The 26,780-nt window shown below is 48.4% G+C and overlaps 1 protein-coding gene across 11 annotated transcripts in view; it reads left to right on the top strand.

Moving 5' to 3' along the window:
• Positions 1–26,780, top strand: part of ARHGEF7 (Rho guanine nucleotide exchange factor 7) — a 151,548-nt gene that overhangs the window by 85,663 nt on the left and 39,105 nt on the right. For all 11 annotated transcript variants that reach the window (XM_053563068.1, XM_053563064.1, XM_053563063.1 and 8 more), the window contains 3 exons: positions 5,558–5,646; positions 13,746–13,840; positions 14,055–14,150. In XM_053563068.1, the coding sequence (XP_053419043.1) occupies positions 5,558–5,646; positions 13,746–13,840; positions 14,055–14,150 (280 nt within the window). The remainder of the gene's footprint in view (positions 1–5,557; positions 5,647–13,745; positions 13,841–14,054; positions 14,151–26,780) is intronic.

The following is a 26,780-nucleotide window of genomic DNA, read 5'->3' as shown; positions in this document are numbered from 1 at the left end:
TTGGAAGAAGATGCCGTCTTGGACTTGGAATGCAGGAGAGGAAGAGTAAATTTCTGGTTTCAAAGCTTTACGCAGGCTGGCTGTCTCTTGAGGGGCTGGTGCAGCTGGTGACTTTAAATTGAAGGAGTGCTTATTCACCATTCTGAAAATCATGGGGTCCTTAGAATTATGCTAAATTTACTCTTCCTGTGCTTTGTAAAAGGAGCAACAGAGCCTGGATGACAGCACAGCTGTTTATAGCACTGTTTCCTGGATATTTTAAGGCTACTGTTGAGACCTACTGCTCAGGGAGAATGGACTCCTTCCACAGCATTACTGTTCATTAGCATTGTACCAGGTCACCCCAGAGCTGATGGAGGTGCACAAGGAGATTAATGTGATTTTCATGCCTGCTAACACAACATCATTCTGCTGCCTGTGGGCCAAGTAGTAATTTCAGCTTTCAGGTCTTGTTGAAGTAATACATTCTTTTTTGAGGCTGTTGTTGCCATAGATGGTGATTGCTTCGATGGGTCTGGCCAAAGTTAATGGAAACCTTGTGGAAAGGATTCAGCATTCTAGAATGCCATTCTGCCATTAAAAACCTCGGCGATTTATGGGAGGTGTCTAGAGGATCCACATGAACAGGAGTTTGGAAGAAGTTGACTCCAGCCCCCATGAATGACTTTCAGGGGCAGAAGACTTTGATAGGGGCCAAGTGCAGTGGCTCATACCTGTAATCCTAGCAGTGTGTATGGGGGGGGGGGCACTGTGGGATCACTTTAGGCCTAGAGCTTGAGATCAGCGTGAGCAACATAGTGTTTCTATAAAAAATTAGCCAGATGTGGTGATGTGTGCCTGCCGTCTCAGTTACTCAGGAGGCTGAGGCAGGAGGATTGCGTGAGCCCAGTGGTTTGAGGCTGCGGTGCGCTGGGGTGGCGTCACTGCTCTCCAGAGTAGGAGACAGGGTGAGATAACAAGAGAACTAGAGTTAGAACTAGAATTAGGAAGTGGAGACTGAAGATGGGGCTGAGTTGCTGTGATCTTGTGATCCAATTTGAATGGGTGAGGAGCTGCTTTCTCATGGATGAGCAAGGTAGTTTCTTGAGATGCAATCTACTGCTGGTGGAGACACTGTGATCATGGGTGCGGTCACAGCAGTGGATTTAGAATATTGATGAACTCAACTGGTGAAGCAGCAGCAGGGTTGAGAGGCTGGCTCCAGTTTTGAAAGACCTTCAACTATGGGTAAAATGCTGTCCACCAGCGTGATGTGCTGCAGAGGGATCTTTCATGGAAGAGTCAGCTGATGCGGGGACTTAATCATTGTCTATAAGAAGTTGCCAAAGCTACCCTAGCCTTCAGCAGCCACCACCCTGGTCCTCGTCACCGAATCAAGAGCCTCCATGTGCACAAAGATGGATCTGCTGAACACTTAGGCGACTGTCAGCAGTAAAGTATTTCAAGGTGTGTCATTAAGGTGTGTATTTTTTATTTATATTTAAGACATAATGCTTTGCTCACTTAATAGACTACATTACAGTGTAAAGACAACTTTATATGCACGTGGCTCTCCCACCTGTGGTCACCAGGAGCCAGACCTGTGGTGTCCAGAGTGTGTGTGTGTCTGTGTACCCTCTGGGTGGTACCTTTGGATTCTGACTCTGTACTTTTCCTTTCCTCTTTCTTCCAGGCTTGTTCTTTATATTGTTACTTTGATCTTCTGTTGGTTCCCTTTATTGGCAGTTCTATTCTTTTTTTTTTTGTGATTTTTGGCTGGGGCTAGGTTTGAACCCGCCACCTCCGGCATGTGGGACTGGCGCCCTACTCCTTGAGCCACAGGCGCCGCCCCTATTGGCAGTTCTAAATAAACGCGCTTCAATCTTGTTTTGTATCTCAGTAACAGTTGGCAGGTGTTTCCTGGGACCCAGCTTTGCAACATGAAGCCCTACTTGACCCTCCACATTCTGCCTTTGGTCAGCTGCATTTTTCATATTGATTGTCAAGGTTGTTAATTATATGTAAACCACAGCCAATGTCCGTTCAATAAATATTTATACTTGAGTGACCACTGTTGTGGGAACTCAGAAATACAGCAGTGGGAAAGCCAGTGGGTTTCTTTTTATGAAGCTCCCTGAGTTGGCCTGAACAGCACATAAGGTAAGGGAAGGTGGTTGTCCTCCCTGGTCTCTGCTGCATCCAGAAAAAGGCAGAGTGGAGGTGCACTTCCGTCGTCTGATAGAGACTTGGAGGCACAACAACAACCAGCTGTGCTGTGTAGTCTGGCTCCTGATTCAAATAAGCCAGCTACAAAAAGGCCTTGTTGTGGCAGGAGATTTGCATATGGACGAGGTGATAGATAACACTGGGGCATTATTATTAATGTTGTCAGGTGTGACACGGCCTGATGTTAGGGTTTTGATTTCAGAAAAGATCCCTATTGCAAGATAGACATTAATGTATTGATGGGTAAAGTGCTGTCATTCTAAGAATTACTGGTGGTGTTTCTAGAAGAGCAGGAGAAGGGACAGAACAAGACTAGCCATGTGCAGATGACCATTGACACGCGGTACGAATACCTATGTGTTTATTCTCTCTACTTTTATCTATATTTATAAATTTTTATAATAAACTATAGGGAAAAACAGTGATGGTGCAATGATAACATTTTCAGACAAAGACCAGGCGTTTACTATCTTATCAGGCCCTGCCTGTGAGGACGTGCGTGCGTCACCTTGGTGGGAACCTGACAGGAAGGGGGAGAGATTCAGGAGGCCTGGGGGCGAGGACCCTGGTGGGCACATGGGCCGGTGCCTGGTCTGAAGATTAACGCCTGCAGTGCTGCATGGAAGGGTGGCCTCGGCCAGGCAAGGTAGAGGAGGATTAACACCCGCAGTGCTGCAGGGAAGGGTGGCCTCGGCCAGGCGAGGTGGAGGAGGATTAACGCCCGCAGTGCTGCAGGGAAGGGTGGCCTCTGCCAGGCGAGGTGGAGGAGGATTAACGCCCGCAGTGCTGCAGGGAAGAGTGTCCTCGGCCAGGCGAGGTAGAGGAGGATTAACGCCCGCAGTGCTGCAGGGAAGGGTGGCCTCGGCCAGGCGAGGGAGGATTAACACCCGCAGTGCTGCAGGGAAGGGTGTCCTCGGCCAGGCGAGGGAGGATTAACACCCGCAGTGCTGCAGGGAAGGGTGGCCTCGGCCAGGCGAGGTAGAGGAGGATTAACGCCCGCAGTGCTGCAGGGAAGGGTGGCCTCGGCCAGGCGAGGTGGAGGAGGAGAATAAAGAATGATGGAAACTCTTATTATTCTAATAAGAAGCAGAAAAAAGCCTTATGGTACTTGAATTGCTTGAAATTGCCGCAGGTCCTTTGCCTCTGGCAGGCAGGAGAGTGACCTCTACATCTCCAAACTAGTCCCTTTTTAGCCCAAGGACCAGGGTTGCTTCAGTTCTGGGAGCCCCTCGCCCAGGGTGCCTCTCCTGCTCTGTCTTCTCCTGCAAAGCCTATTCCATGTCTTGTTTTGCCCTTAGTGGCTTTTGGTACTTTTCTTTCTTACTGTTTTTTTTTTTGTTTGTTTGTTTGTTTGTTTCTTTTCTGTGTTTTACATATATATATTGAGTCCCATTTTTCTTTCTTTCTTTCTTTCTTTCTTTTTTTTTGTTTCATTTCTGGGCTATATATATATTGAGTCTCTTTTCTTTTCTTTTCTTTTCTTTTCTTTTCTTTTCTTTTCTTTTCTTTTCTTTTCTTTTCTTTTCTTTTTCTTTTTCTTTTCTTTTCTTTCTCTCTCTCTCTCTCCCTCCCTCCCTCCCTCCCTTTCTTTCTTTTTTTTTTTTTGTTTCTTTTCTGGGCTATATATATATTGAGTCCCATTTTTCTTTCTTTCTTTCTTTTTTTTTTTTTTTTTTTGCAGTTTTTTTGGCCGAGGCTGGCTTTGAACCTACCACCTCCAGTATATGGGGCTGGCGCCCTACTCCTTTGAGCCACAGGTGCCGCTCTGAGTCCATTTCTTAAATCCGCTTTTTAGTTTATGAATTTTCTCCTTCCTGTGACACCAGCCTTTCTGTGCAAGGTTCTTAGCTATAGACACGAGATTGAGACAGGAAGTGCACTGGGAGCAATAGATTGGTTTTCCTCCTTGAATTTCTTACAGTTTAGAAATAATCTGTTTCCTTTGGGGTTCTGTTTTTCATCCTGTGAGTGGAGAAAATTCCTTCAAGTAGCAGTGACACCTGTTTTCTTTATTTTCAACCATTTGGAAAAACTTCACAGTGGTGCACTAAACTACGTGAACAGCTCCGTAGGAGGTTAAAGACTGTGAGTTAGTGGGGGCTCTGTGGGTTTGGGCTGCTGAGACGAGACCGTGGTACTGAGGATTCCTCTGGCTCTAGGCGCCTCAAGCCTGACGTGGTTGGGATTGAAGGTGCAGTTGTGGTACAGCCTGAAGCCTGGGCTGTGTGGGTATGGTAGGGGGCAAGGACAGAGATAGTGTATGTGCTGCTTGGTCCTGTCAGCTCATATGCCAGAGGGACAAATGCACTCCCCTCTGTGACGGTGACTCCCGCTGGCAGGAGTCCTGCAGAAGCAGCAAGGTCAGAGGGCACTGGTATGAACCAGGGCCCTCAGGAAGTGCTGACCAATTTCCTGGGGAAGAATGGGGAAGAAGCCTCTTCTTCCCTCTTCTAGCCCCAGTTTAATACCTTGGCCTTATAGCCCTGGACAGCCAGTGAGAGATGCCCCTCATGCAAGCAGTGATGGATGAACACACATACCCTGTTGTACCAGTGATGGGCGCGCAGGAACCCCTGATAGATGCGTGCACACCATGCATGGGGCCCGTGATACACACATGCACCCCCATCCTGAAACCCATGGTGGACACACATGCACACACACATCTGTGGAAGCTGTGACACCCCCCCCACTGATGACAGACAGGCACAGTGCCACATTTTTGTTTAGCAAGTGCTTTTTCAGCACCTAACACCCTGTATGAGTCTCTGTTGAATGGAAGCTGTGCAGTTCTGAGACATCTGAGTCCTTGCTGGGGTCTTGACTACTTTAACTGTCCTGCCTGATGGGGAAGTCCCTGAGGCCCTGCAGCCTTTCCCTGTTCTCACCTCTGTGTGGCTGTCAACGTGTGGTGGCGGTTAGGCCTAGACCGGGTCCTGCCTGTCCCGAGCCTAGGCAGGAGGGATCTCCGCACACAGCCCGGCGCTGTGGACCTGTATGTTTTCTGTTGTTCCGTGTGTGCCGCCGTTTTCTCTTAGCTGTGTAGTGTTTTGTGCTCATGCGCTGTTAGCCCCAGGTGTAGCTCAGCTGTGGTGGCATTGACAGGTGTGGCGCCCTCTCTCAGGCGCTCTCCACTGCACCTGGGAAGATGGATGGTGGTGGGCGTGCTGGCTGCCTGCTCTGGGGCCTGGGTGAGCAGAGTTCTGAGTCTGGGTCCCTGCCGCTCTGCCTGTCGCTGTGGGGGCCTCACCCCAGCCGCCTGAGGATCTGCGGAGGGGGCAGCTGTGGGCAGGGTCGTGTGTTGTGTCACCCTAGTGCTGATTGGTAAAACTGCATTATATTTTTATTTCAGAAAAGCCTGTGTCTCCCAAGTCCGGGGCGCTGAAGAGTCCTCCCAAAGGATTTGATACAACTGCCATTAACAAAAGTTATTACAATGTGGTGAGTAATTGCAAACGTTTTCATATGTAGTGAGTTTTTAAATGCCTGTAAAACTGAAAGTAGAATAGAGGTTAACTGCCTGGAGTGTGAAGAAGGAAACACATGCGGTCCCTTCCCTGCCATGCGGACATGTTCACCAGTGGTGTTGGGCGTATTTCCTTCTCACCTCTGTGTATTTCTGTAATTTGAAGGTTTGTTTTAATACTGTGCACTGTGCGCCCGTGCACCCTGCTCTTCTTGCATGCAGGGCGTACTGTGATTGTCTCCTCAGACCCTTACAAGTCTCTGGGTGTTGGGTGCCATCGAGTCAGTGTCTGGAGCTGACGTGGTACTTCCCGTCCAGTGTCCCTGTCAGCGTTGACCTCCTCAGGGTTGCTGTGTCACACAGCAAGTGGTAGAGAATTATAGGAGTGTGTCAGGTCTTACTCAGGCTCAAGATAGCTGTTTCTGGGTCCTAAAATTTGCTGCATTTTGAAACTTAAGTTCAAAAAAATCTCTGTGGTATTTAGTCTGTATAATCCAAATCTTTGTTTCTGAACTATCGCATTTGACACGACACAGTAGTGGAAAATAATATTCTCAGGTAAAACTTTAAATTGCTGGCGAATACCTAGTGGGTGTGATAATAGCAGATTAAACTTTCTAAACGTGTATGTATTTTGAATTCTGTGGTAAATGGACATTGATTTTGTTATTTCTTCCTTTCTTCCCAATCTTTATTATTCTTAAGGTCAGAGTGTTATGAGTGTTTCGTTTTTCTGTAGCTGGACTAAGAAATGATCTAGAATTGTGACAGATCTGAGTGTGAATCAGCTCAGTCTTGTGCTGTGGATCTTGCGTCCTCAGCCTTCCCACCATGGGCCTCCATCTGCTCCAGTGTCCTACTGCAGAACAGACCGGCCGTGGGGAGCTCACTCGTGTAGCACATGTGTGATCTGCGCCGGACGCTGGGGCTGCAGAGAGCAGAAACGGCAGTGATTCCTCCCTTGTGGAGCTTAGGTTGTTGCAAGTGATACGGTGGTTTTCTCTCAGTCCTGCCTTGTTTTTCTCGTATAATTTGACTTCCTCACCTCTCTGGTTCACGGGTCTCTGTGCGCCATGCTGCTCACCTCACCTCACCTCACCTCAGCAGCTGTCTGTGACTTCTTCCCCTGGTGTGGTCAGCTCCAGATACATCTCTTCCTTAGAAGTCTGTGGTTGAACCTTGCCCTCCCCTGCCCACTTTCTGGGTTCTTCCCATTGGTCTTGGTCTGGTTGTTTAGACTCCAGCTCCCACCTCAACTCCGTCAGCTTGCGGAGTGTCTGCTGACCCGCAGTTCGTGGGCTGTGGCCTTCTGTCACGTCTCAGCTCCCTGCCCTGCCTGTCCCTCTGCTGGTTGGGTGTTTGCTTCTGGGACGTGGCTCCAGTACCTTCTTAGCTTTTTAGAGTGTTATGTGGTACGTGTGTGATTTTGCGTACATGGTTACAAACAAAAAACAAAGTCTTTTATGGGTTTTGTTGTAGGTAATGGAAATTTTAACTGCTGGAGCTGCCTTGCCCCTGCTTTTCTAGGGAAGGCTCTGTTCATGAACAAAGCAGTGTGGTCCACAGTAGTGTAGCAAAGACAGAGCTACTTTACGTCTCTTGTACTTTACGCCCAAATGGTTGGGTTAGAAGAAATGAGTTAGAAGCTTCTAAACTTGGTGCCAGGCTGGACATGGTGGCTCCTATCTGTAAATCCCAGCACGCTGGGAGGCCAAGGCGAGTGCATCGCCTGACTTCAGGAGTTTGAGACCAGCCTGAGCCAAGCGAGACCCTGTCTCTAAAAATAGCCGGGCGTTGTGGCGGGTGTCTGTAGTTCCCAGTACTTGGGAGGCTGAGGCAAGAGGATCACTTCAGCCCAAGAGTTTGAGGTTGCTGTGAACTGTGACGCTACAGCATTCTATCAAGGGTGACATAGTGACACTCTGTCTCAAAAAACAAAAACTTGGTGCCAACAGCATTTCTTTCATTTCTCTGTTAATCTTCCTTCCACTTTTACTTGGTAACACCAGGCAGCTGTGCTTTTCTAGAGCCCTTGGTGGTTGGTTTCTTTTTGCTGCGTGTCTCCTGCTGTTCTCTGGGAACGCACAGGCAGCACCCTTCATTCTCCGTCTCTCACTGTCCTTAGTCGGTATGTCACACAGATTTGTTTCTCTGTCTCCACCAGCTCTTCTCCGCAGAGTGATGGGAAAACACCTTGACCTTCAGGTACCTAGAAGGTGCTGGACACGTAGAGGTGTCTGTGGTTAGCATGAAGTGTATTCAGGCATTGGGCACAGAAGGCATCACCGAGACCACCACACCATTCTGTTTGCAAACAGGCATCCTAGTGACTTTTGAGGATGACCTGTGAGACTGCAGTTAAAGGAGAGGCATCTGTGGCATGATAGGCCCTAGCGTGGCAGATTTGCCTATTCGTTGCATTCACAGCATGGGGACAGGCATCTTTCCCAGTAGGCATCAAAGAAAGGGCTGGGATGCCCATCCCTGGAGAGGATGGTGGTCTCGAGTCAACCTTGTGGGAGGTGAGAGTGCCCTCTGTTGCTGGCCTGGGAAGACACAGGTCCTTGCGGCCGACTGTGGTCAGTGATGCACGGTGGCTTTATTTTGCAGGCTTCCTCTGGGTGCCTTGTGTCGGCCTTGCTATGTATGGGGACAAGAAACAGGGCTTCCACTGTGCCAAACACCACAGAAAGGCAGTAGCACTTTTGCCTTTGAACTATTGCAAGTGTGATGTAGTAGATCATGCTCACTAGCCTTAATCCATAAGTAATACATAGCGGGCGTGTTTTTATAGTCCAGTGTCATCCGTTGCGTGAGCCACAGACTCTCCGTGCTCCAGAGGAGACCGTGCCTGTCTTCCCCTCCTTGTGAGCCACAGACTCTCCGTGCTCCAGAGGAGACCGTGCCTGTCTTCCCCTCCTTGTGAGCCACAGACTCTCCGTGCTCCAGAGGAGACCGTGCCTGTCTTCCCCTCCTTGTGAGCCACAGACTCTCCGTGCTCCAGAGGAGACCGTGCCTGTCTTCCCCTCCTTGTGAGCCACAGACTCTCCGTGCTCCAGAGGAGACCGTGCCTGTCTTCCCCTCCTTGTGAGCCACAGACTCTCCGTGCTCCAGAGGAGACCGTGCCTGTCTTCCCCTCCTTGTGAGCCACAGACTCTCCGTGCTCCAGAGGAGACCGTGCCTGTCTTCCCCTTCTTGCTCCCTTAGTGTCCTGTGGCCAAGAGGAGTCACTGAGCCCCCCCCCCCCCCCCCAGCAGCAGGACGCCCGTTTCCCTCCCTCAGCACTAATCCTCAACCTTAGTTTTGTTTCATTCTTTTTATCTTACACTTTTCTCTTGACTTTTCTCTACCTTAACCCATGGTTTCTTTTAAGTCAATGGTTCTCAACCTTCCATGTGCCGCGAGCCTTTAATATAGTTCCTGTGAGTTGCGACCCACAGGTTGAGAACCCCTGTTTTAAATTTTATGACAGAGGAATCCTCTGCTTGGAGCCTGTGAGTGTGTGGGCTGATTATTAGGGAACTTGAGACACTGGGGGCATGTGCTGCTTGATCCCCTGGCTCACCTGTATTGTATGTGGGCAGGTGCCTGCTGGCTCCTTGAATAGACTTAGCCCCCCATTGCTTTTTATATAATTTCCTTCTTTGACATAGACTAAGATATGTAGATAAAGGTCTCCAGGTAGTAGCAGGAGCCTGGCACAGAGTAGGAGCTAAGTGCTTGTTGTTGAATGAATGAATAATTGAATTGTTTAATGAGGGAAAGGCTCTCTTGTGAAAACATTACCTCAGTAAAGGATTCATTCAAGAAGTTCCAAATAGGATTCCATATTTTGGGTTAGTCAGAGACTTAACACTTGAATAACTGTCCTAACTCACTAAAACTCCTTTTATGAAGACAGAAAACAGAGTAGTAGACTTGTGTGGTCACTGGTTGCAAGTGGCAGGGCCAGGATGTGAGCCCAGGTTTACCTGGCTCTGCGGGCCCGCTGTGCACACAGCACGGGCTGTATTTGCAGACGTCAGCTGCCTTCTATGACATGTGTCATAGTGGACTGGCAAGCTTTTGCGGTAGCTGTTACCTAGTAAATGTTAAACATTTGGAAAAAACCTATCCCAAGACCCTATGAATTTCCAATAATAACAACTTCTTCCAAAAGATGCAGTATAAAACATATACACAGCCCTCCAAAGTCTTTTTTGAGAGTTAATGTCTTAAAGTAGTCATTAAGTATTGAGTAATTACTGAGGACAGGTGGAAATCAACAGACTATTTTAAATTAGTAACTGCTGGGCAGGGCTGTCCCTGGCTACTGAGTGTCCTTGTGATCTGTGGGGCTTATGGAGCCTGCAGGGCTTGGGGATTGCCTTGACTGATGGCCCTTCCACCCTCTCCCATCCCTGTAGCCACCTGTTTATTAGAGGCTGTGACTGGTGAAGTCTTGTTTTATAATTGACTTTTTGGAAATTTAAATACTTAAAAGTTTAAGAAGACCATAGTGAAAGGAGAAGGTAACACGATGGCTCTTCTGTCAAGGCCGTGGGCAGGGAGGGTGGAAGGGCCATTTTTTAGTTTGTCGTCTTGTGTTGAAGCATTAGGATTATGGTGTGGAAATTTGATTTTAGTTTATGATGATGATAATCTTTTATCTGAGATGAAATGTAAAATAATTACTTAAAAGAATAACAGAAGGAAGCATTGATGACACATGAATGAAACCTGGGCAGTGTTCCCTGGTGGACATGTCTACCAACAGCCTGCTGGCCTTGGGAGGGGAGGGTGTGGCTAGTCCCCACCTGCTGGGACAGGGCCCCTGTAGAGGGCACACCTCCGACTTAACCTTACAAGCACAAACAACATAACCTAATGATGTGCACTCTCGTATTAATCTGAAATTTTAAAAAATAAAATCATGTGACACCTATCAGAGCCTATGGTGATAGCTGTAGCTCGTTGGTGTCATGAAGTCACACGAAATGCTCCTTTATGGTGCTGCTGATAGAGAAAGAGCCTTTGCGCTTGCGAGGTGAAAGAGCCAGTCCCTCTGTCCTGCTCTGCTCAATGGCTGACAGTGTAGGGATTGTCTGTGTGGCGTGACTGGTGCCGCCCACCCCCTGAGTGGCACCATTGTTCGGCTGGACTCGACTCTCTGCCCGGGATGGGAGGCTCCTGCTGGTTGGGCTTAGCTCTCCGGGCCGGCAGGCTGCGACTGCAAAGACAGCTTTTCCCTGAAACCTGCATGTGTCTCTGGGCCCCCGGCCTTTGTGTGATGGAGCTGTGGTGGCCGGGCCGGGCTGTCTCATGGGGTCCTGCAGCAGCCAGAGTGCTCAGAAGGCCAGGAGGGGCAGAAAGGTGATGGCCGGCACCCCCGGGTGCGCTGCTGAGGGAGGATGGGGATATGGAGGGGACGGCCATGCAAGCCTGAGCCAGCCTGGCTGCGTGTTTGTGGAAGAGCCACATGTAGCTGCACTGTTTGGTAGGGAGTGTAATAGATATTTTCCACACCTATTTGAAAATAGTGTTTAAGATTAGTATTTGAAATTAACCAATGTATCTATTTTAACAAATGTAGCCTTTTGGCAGAGAGTTCTTTGGAATTGTTTCTGGTATATTCTTACAAAAAACCTCTCTTTCTGCATACTATGCTTAGTGCTGTGAGTGAGAAATGTCATTGAGTTTTACTCTTCTGTGTCTGTTCACAATGGTTCCTAGTGGTTTTTTTCCTTATTGTACACATAGGAATGTTTTTCTGTTGGAAAACATAGGCGTATCAGTTTTTAGGCACGTACACTAAGCATTGTGGCTTGGTAGGTATCTGGCATTTGTAATCAATAAACTAAATCGTGTTTCTCCTCTTTGGTTTCACATTGGAAAAGAACATTTCTAATTATATATCTGTGACAGAATTTATTTTGATTTACTCTTTTTTTTTAGTTTGAGGTGCCCTTCTGCTTGCTTACTTCTTGGGCTCTTTTTGAGGGATCAGGTCTGGTTTTTGAAGCATGTGGTGATGTAGTGGCTGGTGTCACAGTGTGTCACCCTGTCCACCAGGCCTCTGGCATTTGTGCTCAGCGAGGGCTTCTCACAGGGAGGGCATTGTGATGGTGAGATCAGCATCCACATTTCCCCACAAAGCAGCGAGCTTCCTCCTCCTCTGCTCACCCAGTGTCTGGGTTGTGAACAGCCCCATTCAGGGAAGAGTTGGAGTTCAGTGTCCCTGGGGGAAGAGCTTCTTGGGTTTTAGATAGTTTAGTCTGCAAGTTATTTAGTCAAGTTTGCATTTACTCGTGAATTGCTGCACTCCCAGAACGCAGAGAGCAGCACATCTACCCTGTGTCTGTCCGGTCTGGAGTTTAAATCCAGCTTGCTGACGTTTTTCTTTAGTGTTTGAATTAATGTTTTGCATTATCAAAAATCATGAGTAGAAAATGGAGCGGCTTCACATCTTTATTTTGTGCTGTTTGTTTTATACCGTTGACTTAGAGAGCTTTGGCAGCTTTGAAAGACAGCGTGTCCTGGTGCGTGCCGTTGACACATGGACAGAGCCTGGTAGGTCCTGATGTGGAGGGCACTGGCTCTGTGGAGGGGAGCAGCTGAGGTAGGGTCTTACTCTGCACTCTCGCTGGGTGTGGGGGCCTTGCTCCTGCCCTCAGCCTCACACAGAGAAGGCCTGGTAGAGTGTTGCAGAACAGGGACCCCCGGCCACTCAGGCTCTGCTCTGTGCCAGCTGTTTTCTTTGGGCTGGGATGGCCTCTCTGGATGGAAATGTGTGTGCAGGGAAATGTGTGTGCAGGGTAGCTCATGCAGGCACCTAGCCTGGTGACCACATTCTCTCTTACACCTGTGCCCGTATCTGGTGCCTTCTTGTCCCATGCTGGGAGGTGCCTTTGGTGTCCATGATTGCTGGTGAGAACGTGAATGTTTTATTCCAGCTGTTTTGTACTTTATATTTGTCAGTTTTTAAAACTTAACTAACTTTGGCTAAATTTGCTACTCATACAGGGTATCAGGAAACATTTTAATTTTAAAATTGATTTATAATTATTCTGCTGTCTTTAAAGTAGTGGTTATTTAACAATTGATTAATAGACCTTTAATAAATACAGTGTGTAGGGTGATCTGAGACTGTCATATTCTTTAATGAAAGCCTTTAGTTCCCAGAAATGGATTTTAGTTTTTTAGTTCTTTAGGAATGAACTTTGTTTTTTTTTAGTAGAGAGTTTATATATATTAAAATGCATAGATTTTAAAGGTACAGCTCAATGAGCTTTGACAAATGTGTACATCATATCCCTGCACAAATCAAAACACAGAACTTAACACCCCAGAAGTGCATCTTCTGCCCTCCCCGGGCCCCCCACCCCCCTTTTCTCTGACTGATGTCACGGTAGGTAAGCTTTGCCTGTGCTTGGACCTAGTATACATAGGCAGCATCCAAGTTACAGACGACAGTTTCTGTGGGTTTATTCTTAAGTTGAATTTGTGTGTAAGTTGGACCAAGCACATTTACCTATTACTTGCAGCAGCCTCTGTTCATGGTGCGAGTCAGCACATTAGTTGAACAGTTGTAACTTGGAGGTTTATTGTAATAGCCTCTGTTGGTAAGTGCAAGCTGGGTGAGTGTTTGGGACTGGGGACTTTTGCGGAATGGCATCTTCTGCACAGCCCAGTGCTACGGAGGCTGGTCCTTGCTATTGGGACTGTCAGCGGCTCCTCCTCCTTACCTGAACAGACTCGTCTCAGATTCTCCTAAGCAGTGAACTAAAAAACAAAGGGACCAGACGGTGACTTGGCATTGCTTATCTGGTAATGGAATTCATTCCTGCCTTGTTCTGGGGATATTGTGTCAGATGTGGTTGGTAGTAAAGTAGAGTCAGTCGTGTGGCCTTCCTAACAATTCATGATGTGGGTGTAGTAATTAGTGATCATGGGGAATGATGATATTAACACACAAGTGATACATGGAAACCATCGAGTAAATTTAACAGTGGTAATGAATTTTCCAAAGTTTATAAATCTTAGTGTCTAATAACATCTGAAATGTCATATAACACTTATTTATCATTTATTGTAGGTGCTACAGAATATTTTAGAAACAGAAAATGAATATTCTAAAGAACTTCAGACTGTGCTTTCAACCTATCTGCGGCCATTACAGACCAGTGAGAAGTAAGTTAGATGGAAAATTGCATTAATTGTAACATAGTCTTCACCTTAGGCTGTTCTGTTGTTTCAGAAAATAGAGGGTGAAATCTGAACAGAATTCAGTGTACCTGTTTAATTTAAGCAATTCGTTTATTAGGTTAAGACTTTTAGATGGCAGAGGAGAACAATGTAAGTAAAATTCTTTACATATTTTTACTGTTATTTTTCTTGGCTCTAGGTTAAGTTCAGCAAACACTTCATATTTAATGGGAAATCTAGAAGAAATATGTTCTTTCCAGCAAATGCTCGTACAGTCCTTAGAAGAATGCACCAGGTAAGTAAGAAGCTGAAAGCTGGCAATACCCAGGTGAATGTGGTTGGTATTGAAAGTGTCAAGTTTGCTAAAGTTGTAGAATTCACATTTCTAAAGATGCAAATTAGGTTATTCTTTAACTCTTTCAGGTAGATCAGCTTTTATAGTCACAGCTGTATTTCAGACTGTCTAGTTTTCATAGCAGAGACCTTCAGGGAAGGGGAAGACTTCCCTGGCGCACTGAGCGACGTTGCAGGTGTTCTGGGGAGTGAGAGCAGGGAGGAGGAGTCTGCTCACAAGAGGAGAGACGCGCCTGGGGGACTGCGAGGGTGTCAGGCGGCTCAGCCCCTCACATGTCCTGTGTGCTGCCGAGGGAGACCCTCAAGGAATTGAGGAAATGCTTCTTGCAGTACATAGAACATGCTTTGCTACTGTTGAGAGGCTTGGTTTTGCCTTTCCCAGCATTTTCTTTTTCAGGGCTGGAGGCATGTTCTGGATGATCAACTGTCAGTGTTTTCTGTGTGACAATTTTATGTTCTTTGTTTACATTAGATATTAAAGGATACTTGCTAGGTGCCTTCTAGGTTTTGGGAGACTTAAAACAGTGATGTGTGGCTCACTGCCCATAGCACAGTGGTCACGGTGCCAGCCACATACACTGAGGGTGGTGGGTTTGAGCCTGGCCTGGGCCAGCTAAACGATAATGACAACTCCAACAAAAAATAGCTGTGTGTTGTGGTGGGCACCTGTAGTCCCAGCTACTTGGGAGGCTGAGGCAAGAGAATCGCTTACTAGTGGTTCTCAATCTTCCTAATGCCACGGCCCTTTAATACAGTTCCTATGGGTCGCGACCCACAGATTGAAAACTGCTTGTTTAAGCCCAAGAGTTTGAGGTTGTTTTATGAGCTGTGACATCACAGCACTTAACCGAGGGCGACATAGTGAGACTCTGTCTCAAAAACAAAACAAAAAACAGTGATGCGCATGAAAAGCTATAGGTTTTAACTGTGGATTTAATATAGGAAAGTGACACATTTTATTTTTAAATTTTTATCTCTAGAACCACCAGAAGGAAAAGAATGCTTTTTTCTCTTAAACTTTGGTGGTTCTCTGGTCTTCCCTGCAGCTGTGTCTGAGTCTTGGCAGTGGTGAGGGAGGAGTTGCCTTTTGCTCCACTAGCTCTTTGAATTGGTGACAGTTTACTCGTGAGGAAGATTTCTGTCTGGACTTCAGGGTTTGTCAAGCACTTTATATTGGACAGCAAGGAAAGCTGAATGCCAGAGAAACTAAATTCTGGCTTTCAAGTAGAAACTCACATTCATTTTCCTTTTTTGCAGCATTTTTGTTTAGCATAAAGTGGATTACTTACCTCGCTGTCAAAGAGTAGTTGGGAATCACTTTGCTGTTGTTTTGGCCAACAGACCTCATTTGCTAACAACTTGAGGTCTTAGCAGGGGGCCATTTTGTGTACAAAACAGGAGTAAATGTTCACCTCTGTTTTTCTTACTGGCTGTGGATAATGCTGTCTAAATAAATTAATATAGTACATTTAAAAAATAACTTTGCCAGACCTCTGCTGGGCTTTACAACAGTGTGTGAATTGTGCTCGCATTATTGATTAAAAAAATGAATTGAAGGGTGGTAATAACAGGCATGATGTCAGACCTCTAATAAGGCCTCGGTCTGGATACTGTCTCTGAATGTGGTGTGGCTATATTTGATCAAGTTCCTTAAATTCCTGCCTTGTGGCTCCCAATGATGGAGTTCTGTGGTGAGCTGGAATGCATGAGGCTGGCTTTCCTGACCACCTGTTGCCCTTCTCTGCTTTATCGAAGAACAAGTCATGAGTATTCTGAAAGCTTTTGTGTTTTCCGTTTCCAAGGCTGCCAGTTTGGTGTTTTTGTGCTGTGCTTCTGTATTCTCGTGGCTCACCAGGTGCCGCTGTTCAGACCCAGGTCCGAGTCTGCTGCGGGACCTTTCAGAGCTGCTTGTTGTTAGGCTCAGGGGCTGGTGAGCTGTGGTCTGTGGGCCCCCTCCCTCTTCCGACTGTCCCCCCCGTGTCTGGAACGTGCCGTCCTCACTCGTGTGCTGTTTATGCTGCGTTTGCTGTGTCAGAGTTGTGGTTGTGACTGAAACTGTCTCACATGCCCAGAAGGGTCACTTCTTGGCCTTTCGTAGATGGTCTCCTGACCCTGCTGTCTCCTTTGGGACCCCCTACCCCCAGCCTGAGCCTGTCTATCACTCCGTCCTCTCCACGTCAGGAAGCGTCCTTCTCACGTGTGTGGCCCCTACTTAGTTTTCTCAGAAGTTACCTTGTACAGTGCCTTTCTTTCTTTCTGCAAATTCAAGTTTCTGGTGTTGTTTTCCTTAGGGCTGAGAAACTCTTTTCAGATTTTATCTGATGATGTCTTTATCTTGGTTTCCTTCGCTGTACTCTGGGTGCAGGTGTTCAGCTTCAGCACTTGAAGGAGGCGCTCCCTGTCTGTGACCTTGGCCATTGTCCCCAGCCACACAGTGACAGCCTTTGTTACGTTCTGAGCAGCACAGCTCTGGGTGGCTGTTCCCTGACGGCTTTCCAGATCCTCCTTGATTCTTGGTTTTGAGCAGTTTGACAGTGATTATCCTGAATGTGGTTTTCTGACTAATTCTTAAACCAAATTTGGGAAATTTTTGGTCATTATTTCTCCAAATATTATTCTGCTTTTTTTCTTCTGGGACTCCAGTTACAGGTAGACCTTTGGATGTTGTTCCACCAGCCTGAGGCTCTGTGTCCCCTCTGTCTAGAGAGTGAGTGGTCCCTGTCGCTCTGTCTTCAAGTTCCCTGCCCACCCTGTTGTTCCCATACAGTGATATTTTAGTTTGAGAGATTTTTTTTTTTTCAATTTTAGAATTTCTATTATATTTCTTTTTTATACTGTTATTCTGCTTTTCTGGTAAAATTTTGTATTTGTTCATTCACTGAAAGCATATTTTTTCACTCAGGAAGTTTAAAGGGTTTTAGGAGCTCTGTTCATGGAACCAGAGACAAGGACCCAATGTATTTTTTGTGCTATCTCAGGACTGGGCCCTGGGCCTGGGAGCAGGGAGCAGGGAGCAGGGGACAGTCTGTGGCCAGGCCACAGGCCACCCCCTGTCCTGGGCTTTCTGTGAGGGTGGTTGGAAGCCCCTGGTGGATTTTGAGCTTGACGGTGTTGCGATCACTGCTCCTGTGTGAAATGCTCGTCTGCTCTGTGAAGAGTGGGCTGGGCAGGCCGGAGAGACTGGGGAGGAGGATGAATCTTGTTGGGATTCTTTTCCATGTTCAATAAATACCCGTTGCCTTAAAGGCCACTGACGAACAGTCATTTGGCGTGATTTTGTCAATATGACAGTGGCTTCAGCTTTTAGATTTGTGTTAGGTTTTCTAGTTAGTGCCTCTGGAAGGTCACTGCTGTTTGGGGGGCCCTGTTTCCTCTCTAGCCACACTGACCCGGGGCAGCTTGGCCCCTGTGTTGATCTCACCAGGGCAGGGAGGGCCAGCTGTTCCCAGGGTCACTTATTCCTGTGTTCCTTCATGGCAGTTCATGTCTGTGTCATTAGCCCTTACTTCATTTTTAGATACATTTTCTTTTATGAGCCTTATAAGTAATTTCTTACAAGGTGAACTTCCTTATGTAAACCTACCATTTACTGAATTCTGTCTCTCTTTTTTTGTTTTTAGGCAGAGTCTCCCTCTGTCACCTAGGGCTCTAGAGAGCAGTGGTGTCATCATAGCTCACAGCATCCTCAAACTCCTGGACTCCTGCCTCAGCCTCCTGAGTGGCTGGGACTATAAGTGCCCACCCCAGCTCCTGGCTGATTTTTCTAGTTTTAGTAGAGACAGGGTCTTGCTGTGCTTAGGCAAGTCTCCAACTCCTGAGCTCAAGTGATCCTCCCATCTCAGCTTCCCAGAGTGCTGGGATCATAGGTGTGAGACACTGCACCCGCCCAGCCTGTTGAACTTTTTTTTTTTTTTTTGCAGTTTTAGGCCAGGGCTGAGTTTGAACCCACTGCCTCACCACCTCCGGTATATGGGGCTGGCACCCTACTCCTTGAGCCACAGGCACTGACCCCGGCCTGTTGAACTCATGTTACATGTTCTGTCTGTTTTCAGTTCTTCATATGTATTAACTCATTTCATCCTTTAAATGACCCTGTGAGGTAGATTTTTAAAGGTAAGATGGTCAGGACACCAAGGGGTCAAATGACTTACGCAGAGTCAAGCAGCTGGTACCTGGTGGGTTTAGAACCTGGAGCCAGGTCGTCTCTGTGCCTTGTCCTGTGACAGAGCACTTGATGCTGAGAGTCCTCCTGGTTTCAGTCCTGGTGAGGAGTGCTTCTGGGGTTCTGCCTGCTCTCCCACCTAGTGCTTCCGGGAATCTGCCTGCTCTCCCACCTAGCTCTTCCGGGAATCTGCCTGCTCTCCCACCTAGCTCTTCCGGGAATCTGCCTGCTCTCCCACCTAGCACTTACGGGAATCTGCCTGCTCTCCCACCTAGCACTTCCGGGGCTCTGCTTGCTCTCCCACCTAGCGCTTCCGGGGCTCTGCCTGCTCTCCCACCTAGCTCTTCCGGGAATCTGCCTGCTCTCCCACCTAGCACTTCCGGGAATCTGCCTGCTCTCCCACCTAGCACTTCCGGGGCTCTGCTTGCTCTCCCACCTAGCGCTTCCGGGGCTCTGCCTGCTCTCCCACCTAGCTCTTCGGGGAATCTGCCTGCTCTCCCACCTAGCTCTTCCGGGAATCTGCCTGCTCTCCCACCTAGCGCTTCCGGGAATCTGCCTGCTCTCCCACCTAGTGCTTCCTCTCCCACCTAGCGCTTCCGGGGATCTGCCTGCTCTCCCACCTAGTGCTTCTGGGGCTCTGCCTGCTCTCCCACCTAGCGCTTCTGGGGCTCTGCCTGCTCTCCCACCTAGCTCTTCCGGGAATCTGCCTGCTCTCCCACCTAGTGCTTCCGGGAATCTGCCTGCTCTCCCACCTAGTGCTTCCGGGGCTCTGCCTGCTCTCCCACCTAGCGCTTCCGGGAATCTGCCTGCTCTCTCACCTAGCGCTTCCGGGAATCTGCCTGCTCTCCCACCTAGTGCTTCCGGGGCTCTGCCTGCTCTCCCACCTAGCTCTTCTGGGAATCTGCCTGCTCTCCCACCTAGCGCTTCCGGGAATCTGCCTGCTCTCCCACCTAGTGCTTCCTCTCCCACCTAGTGCTTCCGGGAATCTGCCTGCTCTCCCACCTAGCGCTTCCGGGGCTCTGCCTGCTCTCCCACCTAGTGCTTCCTCTCCCACCTAGCGCTTCCAGGGATCTGCCTGCTCTCCCACCTAGCGCTTCCGGGCCTCTGTCTGCTCTCACACCTAGCGCTTCTGGGGCCCTGCCTGCTCTCCTACCTAGCGCTTCTGGGGCTCTGCCTGCTCTCCCACCTAGTGCTTCCTCTCCCACCTAGTGCTTTTGGGAATCTGCCTGCTCTCTCACCTAGCGCTTCCGGGGCTCTGTCTGCTCTCCCACCTAGTGCTTCCGGGGAATCCGCCTGCTCTCCCACCTAGCGCTTCCGGGGATCTGCCTGCTGTCCCACCTAGTGCTTCCTCTCCCACCTAGCGCTTCCGGGGATCTGCCTGCTCTCCCACCTGGTGCTTCCCTGAGGGGCCCAGTGGAGAGCCCCCTACCCAGCCACCACCCTGCACCTTCTTTTGAGGACAGGCCCGATCTCACTCCAGGACAGGGGAGGTCATAGGGTGGTGTGTGTTCTCTTAGGGTACACTTTGAATCTGGTTTCCCTTTAAAATATGATTTTAAATGATGGAGAATTCTCTGTAATTCACTATCTCCCTATAATCTGTGTAAATCCTATTACATTATGATTTGAAGAGTCTTTCTTTGAACTGGTCTGGAAATGTGGAATTTTCTGTGGGAAAATGAATTCTGAGAGTATAACACTGTCTTCAAAACAAGTTTCTCAAATAAATTGATTTAACAAGTTGGGAATTTGTATTTTATGATAAAAAGCAAGTTGAATTTTGTTAAAAATGGAACTCAAGAAGTTCTCTTTTGGAATGTCCTTTTTATTGTACCAAATTTATTTTTATTTACTTATTTTATACTGACTCACTGCCCATGTAATACCTTGTAGCCCTCTGGCTCTTTGCTGAGTATAGATGCTGCAGTCTAAGTTGGCGGCAGTGGGGCCAGGATTGCTGCGTCCCTCTCTCAGATGGCAGCTCTTGAGGTGGTTGGGGGTGTCTGAATCACTACATGCCCAGGGCCCAGCACACTGTGCCTGGGACTTCTACATGGGGTTTTTCATGTGTGTAATGGTTGCTTGGGGTAGCTGTGTGCCCCCCCCCCCCAGACTGTTCCACTCTGAGGTCTTTCCTTCCTTCCCTGTCTCCTACCCTTTTCTTTCTCTTCTCTTCTCCTCTTCTGCCTTCTTTTCCTTTGGCTCTGCCTCCCTCCGCCTCCTTCCTCCCTCTACTCCCTCTCTCTCCCCCCCCTTTCCTTTCTCGCCTTCCCCCTCCCACCTGCCCATGTGTTTCCCTGTTAGCTTTGGTGACATTCAGGGCAGGCAGAGGGCCTCTCACAACCCAGCTGTGCTTAACCTGTCTCCCACAGCTTTTTTGCTTTTGCTTTAGGTGGCCTGTGCAGCAGAGCACACTCTGGCTGTCTGAGAGTGCCACCCCACAGGGCCACAGGGGCCAGTGCTCTTGGTAGGAAGCGCTCTTCCATGACATCGCTGGTTCACGGGTCTGTTAGGTCATAGGGCAGGCTGGGTCGCGGGTCTGTTAGGTCATAGGGCAGGCTGGGTCGCGGGTCTGTTAGGTCATAGGGCAGGCTGGGTCGCGGGTCTGTTAGGTCATAGGGCAGGCTGGGTCGCGGGTCTGTTAGGTCATAGGGCAGGCTGGGTCGCGGGTCTGTTAGGTCATAGGGCAGGCTGGGTCGCGGGTCTGTTAGGTCATAGGGCAGGCTGGGTCGCGGGTCTGTTAGGTCATAGGGCAGGCTGGGTCGCGGGTCTGTTAGGTCATAGGGCAGGCTGGGTCGCGGGTCTGTTAGGTCATAGGGCAGGCTGGGTCGCGGGTCTGTTAGGTCATAGGGCAGGCTGGGTCGCGGGTCTGTTAGGTCATAGGGCAGGCTGGATCTTATTCTTTTTGTCTCCAGTTGTTCACTTAAATAGTTCCAATACATTGTGAATTTCCAATAAATACACGTTGAAAATAGCAGATTGGAGAGAAAATTTACTTCTCTAGAGAGACTTAATGTCTCAGCATATTTGTTGTTTGGGCTATTTTTTTGTAAAATGTTTTGAACTGTTGTATTCATGACTTTTCAGCTTCTATACTGGTGACAGTTAATTACAAAGTACAATTTTTTTTTTTTTTTTGAGACATAAAGTCTCATTTTGTTGCCCTTGGTAGAGTGCTGTGGCATCACAGCTCACAGCAACCTCCAGCTCTTGGGCTTAATTAAGCAATTCTCTTGCCTCAGCCTCCTGAGTAGCTAGGACTACAGGTGCCCGCTGTAATACCCGACAATTCTTTTGTTGCAGTTGCCATTGTTATTTTAGCTGGCCAGGGCTGGATTTGAACCCTCTACCCTCCGTATATGGGGCCAGCGGCCTACCCACTGAGCCACAGGCACTGCCCAAAAGTACAGTTTTTTAACTGTCACCAGAATTGCCTAAGAGGATCTTGGTGCAATAAACACATGAAGGTGAGAGGCTTGGGCCTGGCAGGCAGGTGTCTGGGGGCAGGCGAGGCTGGGAGGGGCGATGGACAGAGGAGCAGCAGGGTTAAGGCCCCCTCTGGAGCTGCACAGCTCTGCCTGCACCTCGCCTTTTGTTCCTTTACTGGAGTTTGAAATCCCTGACTTTCTAGAAAGGAAGATTGTTCTCCTTCAGACCAGGGTGCTCTTTCTCACCTGCCAGCTGTTGGCCTTAAGTTTACTCTCCACCCTCAGGCTCCAGGATACTTTGTCACTCACTCCCTGGCCTGGGGAGAACTCTGTGGAAGCTGGGACAGCTGCCCTCTCCTCTCAGTGCCCTTCTTTTCTCTGCCTTGTTCTTGGAGGAGTGATTTAATGACTTTAGGGAAGGGTCAGAAAGGAGGCTGCAGCCTTCTGATTTTAATGCTCTTTTAAAAGCACCAAACCAGGCAGGAAGACCTTCATTTTCCTCTGCTGCACCCCTTTTAATAAAAGGGTTTGTTCTGTGAAACGTGGGGTTAGTCAAAAGGTAGCACTTAAGGGCCTAGAGGGAAACACGCGGCAGGTCTCCACCTCTGAGTTCCCTGTTCCCGATCTCACTCTTCAGTATTGTAACGTGAATGTGCAGGATTCCACCTCTGAGTTCCCTGCTCCCGATCTCACTCTTCAGTATTGTAACGTGAATGTGCAGGATTCCACCTCTGAGTTCCCTGCTCCCGATCTCATTCTTCAGTATTGTAACGTGAATGTGCAGGTCTCCACCTCTGAGTTCCCTGCTCCCGATCTCAGTCTTCATTATTGTAACATGAATGTGCAGGTCTCCACCTCTGAGAGTTCCCTGCTCCCAATCTCACTCTTCAGTATTGTAACGTGAATGTCCTAATTTTTTTTTTTTTTTAAAAACAAACAGAAAGGAGACAATTTATTTTTTACCACCAGCCATTGCCTGTATTTGGAATGGTGAAAAACAAGAAGATATATATTTAATCCTGTTCTTACTGGACACTAATCAGTTACTTGGAGGAGGCTGTGGCTATGTCATAAACTGAACAAGACAGGAGAGCTTCTCTTGGAAGTGAAAGAGAAATAAGAAATGGACTAAGTGTTGAGGGTCTGAAGGAAGCTTCGTAGGGAATAACTTGGGAGGTGGAGTTTAAAGGCATTTTTGTTAGCCACCTCACTTCCTTCGTCTGCCTGGCTACACCTGGCCTTGTCCTTGCTGTCGCCCTCCTAAGCCCTTCCGTTCTTACGCATGTGGCATAATCTCCACCATCCCAGATCTGAGGTGTCACGGAAATGCACCTCCCTGGATCAGGTCCCCGAGGTCGCGTGGCTGGTTTTCCAGTGTCATCGTGCAGGTCTGGAGAGACCTCTGCCCCCTCCCTTCCTCTGCCCCCACGGTACACCCACTATTCCCTTGGTTTGGATCCACGTCTGCTGTCTTCCCACGGAAACCTCCATGTTCTTCTCTGCTTGTCCTGTGTTTTGTCTGCCTGTGTGTGTGGATTCAGTTTAGCGGTGAGCTCCTTTTCAGTATATTGTGGACCATGATAGACTGAGTTACTGTTCGTAGCTTCATATAGGATAGCACTTCTGTTTACTGAAGAAAATACTTCAAAGTATTTAGTGTAATTGTTACATTAGTTCAGTAAACATAGTTGGTTTTTGTTCAGAAATTAATTATAAAGCTTGAGATATAAGTAAATGCATTTTTGCACATGGTATTTGTACCATTTTCATAATACAATAGTATTTGTTTTAGGTTATTATTAGAATACAAATTGGAAACTAGAGGGTATAGTTTATTTTGTTTGAAAGCCATCTTTTTGAAACATCTTAGTAATTTATGCCTCAATAAATAAAGGAGTGAGTTGACTTACTCAGGCCGTTTTTTGAAGGTGATTCAAGGTGGTAGGGTTCAACCTGGGGCCAGGGGAGGGTGTGGCCTCAGAGTCCAGACACTGGGCACAGCTGGGATGTCATGTGGAGCAGTGGCAGGTGCAAGGGTGTAGCCCGGAGTCTCAGAGGCGCTGCTGATAGGGACTTAGGAGTCAGCACAGAAGGAGTCCCCGTGTGGGGGTTCCCTGAAGCCCCATTCCAAACCTGCCTCCTTCCTGGGGCACTGGGGTCCTTAGAAGACCTATTCACGTTCCTGGTTTTGGGGTTAGCAAGGGAGGACTTTCCAGAAGATTGCCAGGGGCTATGTGTCTGTGGGGACCTAGGGCTTTCTGTGGGTGGGAATGTGGGGCTGCTTGCCAAGCCTGGCTTGGGAACGGTGCCTTTGGTCACGGACAGACTGTGTCAGGTCCGTTGACGACGGGGCCATCCTCTGAGGTCCACTGGTGTGTAGCCATGTCTTCCTGAGGATCTCTATCTGCATCTGAGCTCATGCTGGGCGCCTTTTTCTGGGTCTTGTCAGCAGGAATACACGTGTTTATGGGGAAGTGGTTCAGCAGCTTTCTAGTCTGTGAGACATTTCTGCTGAGACCCAGTCATTTTCACTCAGGAGAGGAGAGAGATCCCTTGGACACACCCTTACCTGCGCTGCTGTTGTATGGTTGTGGCTGTGACTTGTCCTGACACCACACCTGGTATCAAGTTCTAGCTCAGCTATGGGGGAGCTGCTGGTGTGACTCTTGTATCTCTTGGCAGCTTTGTTATTGCCCAGTGGGGCCCTCTCCCTGCAGTGTTGTACTCTGAAAGGCCACCTCTGGAAGCACAAGAACAAGCCAGCATGAATACCTGCTTGTTTCCGAGTCACACGCTGCACCTCTGCAGTGGCGGACCCTGTGACTTAGGGGTCTATACGGTGTGGTGCATGTCACCTACACACATAGAGTTCTCAGGACTCCCCAGGCCTTTCTGAGCCTCTTGCTGGTACCATCTGGTAAACTTGGGCTTGCAAACACTGTGTAAATTGTGAAGCCGTTCGGTGGGGGCAATGTTGGCAAATTCTTGGAGTAATGGTTTGGGACTGAGAATAATAAAACCTAGTGGTTAGGATCATCGGGATGAAAGGAACAAAGAAAGAGCTTGTACGGTGAAGTCATTGTTAGTCATTGTTCACGTATAAGCCATGCTAACATATGACGTAGTTGTCAACAGGTGATAAAATGTCACAGGAACCTATTGATCTAGGTTTTAGGTAGATTCTCCTTTGGATGGATCAGAGTTGTGGCGCTCACACCCCACCAGGTGGGAGGCGATGTCCCAGCACTGAGTGGTGTTCACACAGTCATGATGGTTAACTCGTTTTAGGTAGTGCAGACCTAGGAATCCCCATGCACATCTGGGCAGCATTCTGTCCTTGTTCATACGACTTTGTGTCCCTCATTACGCAGTCATCTTCACTTCTCTGTGCTGGGCACCCAGAGTTTTCTCTCCTCCTAGAAGTGAGACTCTTCCTGATGCTTCACTGTGTCTCTGGATGACCCCACCTGCTCAGATGTCACTGTGCACTGTTCTCATGTATGTCTTAAGTGCCCAGATCCTTCCAAGAGAAGGTACTCAACGGTTTTCTACAGGACCTCAGGGCTGACTGTATCCTGGTCTGTGCTCCTGTGGGGTGGCAGCAGCCCGTGGCTTGTTGGATTATGGGAACACATTATGTGTGGATAGAGGTGTTCCATCTGTGCTGTCCGATGCAGTTAGCCACTAGCCACATGGTGCTACTGAGCACTTGAAATGAGGTTAGTACCACTGAGTCCTGCGTGGCTGGTGGCCACTCAGTTGTGGGGCAGAGGAGAAGGTAGAGAAAGCAGGTGGTCTGGATCGTGCTTATGTTCAGATCTATTCATAGCAGTGACCTGCAGAAAGTTCTGTCTGCACCTCAGCTGCTGGCGTTCAGCCATGGGCCCACCATGGCCAGCCTGCATGGGCCAGCCTGCATGAGTCAGCCAGTCCCCTCCTCCCTGGGGAGCTCCCCTCGCCACTCTGGGCAGGGATGTGCTCTGCCCTGACCCGAGCATAGTGAGGAGGAGCCCGTGGAGGGTGGGCGTGGGCCTTCTCCATGCAGCAGAGGGAGGGGGCCTGGGGAGCAGCGAGCTTTGCTGTTGGGCACTCTCTGTAGAGGCTCTAACATGCAGCAGCCTTCTCGTCTGTGCTCTCATCCTGGGAAGGATATTTTTATCTACATTTTGCATTTTAATTATGTGCATTATGTATATTAACTACATTTTGCATGTGCATATAGTCTAATTTTAGAAGCATATTTATTCTCACATCTTTTCTGAAGCCCATGTGTTTTAAAACTACCATGTTATACAACATAGAAGGGAGGCCAGCTGTGCTGCGCATAACTGAGTGTGGGATGAAGCGGTAGGGTGCAGCTTCATTTTCATTATCCTAGGGGCATGCGACGGCTCAGGACATTCGCGGGACAGTGGGGTGTGCTGGACGACTCAGGACGTTTGCAGGATGATGGGGCATGCCGGATGATTCAGGACATTTTAGACTAGAAGAGAATAACCTTTTAGAGCCTTGGTAAACAGTAAAGAATGAATAGCAAGTGTTGAGAAACAGGGAAGAGACCAAGTTACTATGAGTTTGAGTGCTTGGCGTAAATGTAAGATTTTTCTTAGAAATTATAAGTCACATTTTGGCTTTCTCCATCCTGTGAGTTCTTAGCCTCATGATAGAAAGTAGCTCTAATCAATGACCACAAGTTCACAGAGCGAGTCTTCTTGCTGCTGGGAGTGCATGATTCAGAGGAGACACCCAGAGACCTGCTGGAGTTGGAACTAGGGCAGTTTGTGCCCAAGGTCCTGCCAGCGTGGTGGGTGGCACAGTGTCAGAAGGCCTGCCAGGCTGGCAGATGTGTGGGGAGCCAGAGCGTGCTGTAGTCTGAATATCCCCCCCCCAAGTTCTGTGTTGAAACTTAACAGGCAGGACCTTGAGATGGTGATTAGGTCATGAGGGTGGGGGCCTGGTAATGGGATTAGCGTCCTGAGGG

Source organism: Nycticebus coucang, chromosome 15 (assembly GCF_027406575.1).
Source record: "Nycticebus coucang isolate mNycCou1 chromosome 15, mNycCou1.pri, whole genome shotgun sequence".
Classification (NCBI taxonomy): Eukaryota; Metazoa; Chordata; class Mammalia; order Primates; family Lorisidae; genus Nycticebus; species Nycticebus coucang.
Note: the sequence above shows the minus strand (reverse complement) of the source record. Positions and strands in the feature narration are given on the sequence as shown.